General features: G+C 44.8%; 1 protein-coding gene across 1 annotated transcript; it reads right to left on the bottom strand.

Annotated features, from left to right (window-relative positions):
- Positions 1 to 516: 516 nt before the first annotated feature.
- On the bottom strand, positions 517 to 1,200 carry bhlhe23 (basic helix-loop-helix family, member e23). The gene has a single exon (XM_053317143.1). It carries the CDS (start codon positions 1,198 to 1,200, stop codon positions 517 to 519), a length of 684 nt encoding a protein of 227 aa, XP_053173118.1.
- Positions 1,201 to 2,917: the final 1,717 nt, after the last annotated feature.

Here is a 2,917-nt window from a genome sequence, read left to right as displayed (position 1 = left end):
GCAATAACTTAAAAAATCGTCAATACATCGTTTCAGAAAATATATCAGCCAACATTACATCATCATTTGTTTCCTCCTCGCCCCCCACATAGCATCAGCACAGTCATAATTGTGTTAAATCTAAAAATCGAGATTGGGTCGCATTTCCTGGCATTTACTTGTCGTGTTATTGTTGTTGTTGAATGTTGCATAGATTACAAATAAGAGCTTATAACAAAACGTTTCCAGAAATTTACCAAAACTCATAATTTGGACATGGCCTGTAGTCTCTGTGTAGCGAGAGAGTGACAGGTGGAACTTTATCCTATAAGAAGGCCTAAACAGTTTATTTCCTATGTAGCGTCCGTTAAACCTGGATGAAACATTGCAGAATTATTACTTAACCATATTTTAAGATTATGCATTAGACTAAAACTGTTTTTTTCTCCACAAAATGATTCAAAAATAACTAAAGTGGTTGGGAGACCGACGCGGGTGTAGTATAGGTAAAAGTTCAGGAAAGAGAATTAAAGCAAATCAAGGCTTGTCGTTACAGTGTTTGAAGAGACTCGACGGTGTCCCGGAATAAGTGGTGCACTTTTCAGCACAGGTGGCGAGTGCAGAGCCCGAGAACGGGTAGACGGCAGCTTGTCCAAAGGGCGCCAGGGCGGTGGGGATTGGTGAAGTTATAGTCTGTCCCTGGTTTAGATAAGCCACCAGCCGCCTCATCTCCTCCAGAGCCTGAGCCTGCATGAGGATATAGTTCTTGGCCAGGAGGAGAGTGGCTATTTTGGAGAGTTTTCTCACCGAGGGGCTGTGGGCGTAGGGGATAACGGCGCGCAGGCCGTCCAGTGCGTCGTTCAGGTCGTGCATCCTCCTCCTCTCCCGGGCGTTGATGCTGAGCCGCAGGGACCGCTGCTCCTTGGACTTCTTGGCGAGGGGCCCCCCGGGCTTGTCGTCCCCGAACGACGAGCCCCTCTTCCGGGAGTCCAACGAGTCGAAACCGTCCTCGTCGTCGCTCGTGTGCTCCCCGCCACTCTCGTTGGACTTCGCGGTCTGCCCGGAGAGGAAGTCGGTGGCTGGTGTGAGCTGGAACCGGCCGGGACTTCCAGCACCATGGCCAGTGCCAAACCCAAAGGCTGACTGTCCGTAGCGCTGCGTCAGGTCGAGGAGCGCATCGTTGCTGATGGACTTGAGCAGATTCTCTTCGCTGACATTCATGTTTTTTCTTCCAGAGCAGATTCTGACCAGGAAAAGTCTACTCTTCCGCTTTTTCCCCCCTTTATCCTATCTTTTTTTTTGAAGACTGTAGGTTGTACTCACTAGTTCTCTCCAAGAGTTGCTGTTTTCTAGGAGTTCCCTCTCTTCCCTCACTCCTTTCCTCTGTCAGTGCTGTGACTCTTCAAGAAGGAGGCTGTGAATCTGAAGCTGAGCCTCTACATGCATTCACCTCCTCTGTACTCTGCGCTCCCCCCTTGTTGCGCGCATAGCCCACGTTCAACAACACTTCTCTAATTGTGCTCGGTGAGACCGGAGCGCTCGTGTCCCCCCCTGGTACAGTCGGTTTCCTCTCGCGCGTCTCCTTGCCCTCCCTTGCCTTGGGCAGATTGTGACTCGCGCTCTGCCCTGCTCGCAAGTTAGTAGGAGCACGAGGCCCGCCGGGATTATCCGCCCGTCCAATCAGGGGGGCGTTTTAATTAACTCGGGAAGAGCGCAGGTCTGCTCCCAATTTCAATCATAACGTGATAATAGCAACGCAAACTGACACGCAGCCAGGCTGTATCTGTACCAATATCAATTATATTGTATCAATTATATTATATTTAAACCTGTTTGACAAACAATTGCGGTCGTGCGATACATTTAAATACAATTGTATAAACGTAGCCTAATATATACTGTATTTAATATCTCATTGTTGATATTTTGCTATTGCTTTTAAACTCAATCCACGAGAAAACATGAGCAGAATGCAAATCTTAATGTAGCATTAACAGACAGACGTGGTTAAAAAGTACTCACCAGTTTAGATGAGAAACACGTGGGGTGCAGGAGGGCACTGACAGGACATAAGGACTGTTGTGAGGTTTTTGAAAACATGTGATCTTCTGGGTCTGCTCTTTCTTCCGATTTTTTTGTCTGGATTTGTGCATTTTAACAACAGTGACAGACAAGAGGACACACTAGGTTTTATAAGACTGTAGTTTCAGTTACAGTGCAGCCTGCTGTGGACAGAAAGCTTATAAAAGAAACGCTCCTGACCGCTGTTCACCTTGTGTGCTAGCAGAGTCAACATTAGCACCAAATGCTCGGCGACAGATTACACTCCATCACTTTTGCAGGTAATGTAGCAAACACTGGCCAGTCAGTGATTAGTGAAAGACAAATAGCATACATTTTGTCTATATATTCAATGTACCCCTCAAGTAATTTTATGACAATATTATAGGCCTACATACAGGTTTTTGCAGCAAAAATTACCAAGAAAAATATCATGCCATAGGATATAAAAAAGTCTTATAAATTATGAAAATGTCACTGTGAATTCACTGCAGAATAAACTGCTAAATCAATATTGGAAATCTAGATCATCTGTAAATGTTTGTATAAGACTAAATATATTGACATTAAATAAACATCTTGGCAAGTCTTCTTTGTAAGTAAAATCTCCCCTGAAGCAAGAAACAGGTGTCTGACTGTCTGTAAGGATAAAACTCAATAGTGAAGGTGAGGCTGCCACTCTGTGTCCAGTATGGCACATTACACTGTATGATACACAATCATAATCTACAGTTCCACTTTCTGGCTTCCTACAGTCTCACTTCTCCTCTCATTTGTATTCCTTGTTCTTGGGAAACTTTTGTTTAGATGATAGTGCCACCTTGTGGATGAGACACATTTGGTTGAGAACATATTTTGACTTGTAAGTAATTTGTAC

The sequence above is a fragment of the Scomber japonicus genome, chromosome 4, assembly GCF_027409825.1.
Source record: "Scomber japonicus isolate fScoJap1 chromosome 4, fScoJap1.pri, whole genome shotgun sequence".
NCBI lineage: Eukaryota > Metazoa > Chordata > Actinopteri > Scombriformes > Scombridae > Scomber > Scomber japonicus.
This window is presented reverse-complemented; position numbering and strand designations above follow the sequence as displayed.

Bases quoted from the DNA above. Each gene is read 5' to 3' on its own strand.
- bhlhe23 (XM_053317143.1), bottom strand. From the start codon at position 1,200: ATGAATGTCAGCGAAGAGAATCTGCTCAAGTCCATCAGCAACGATGCG.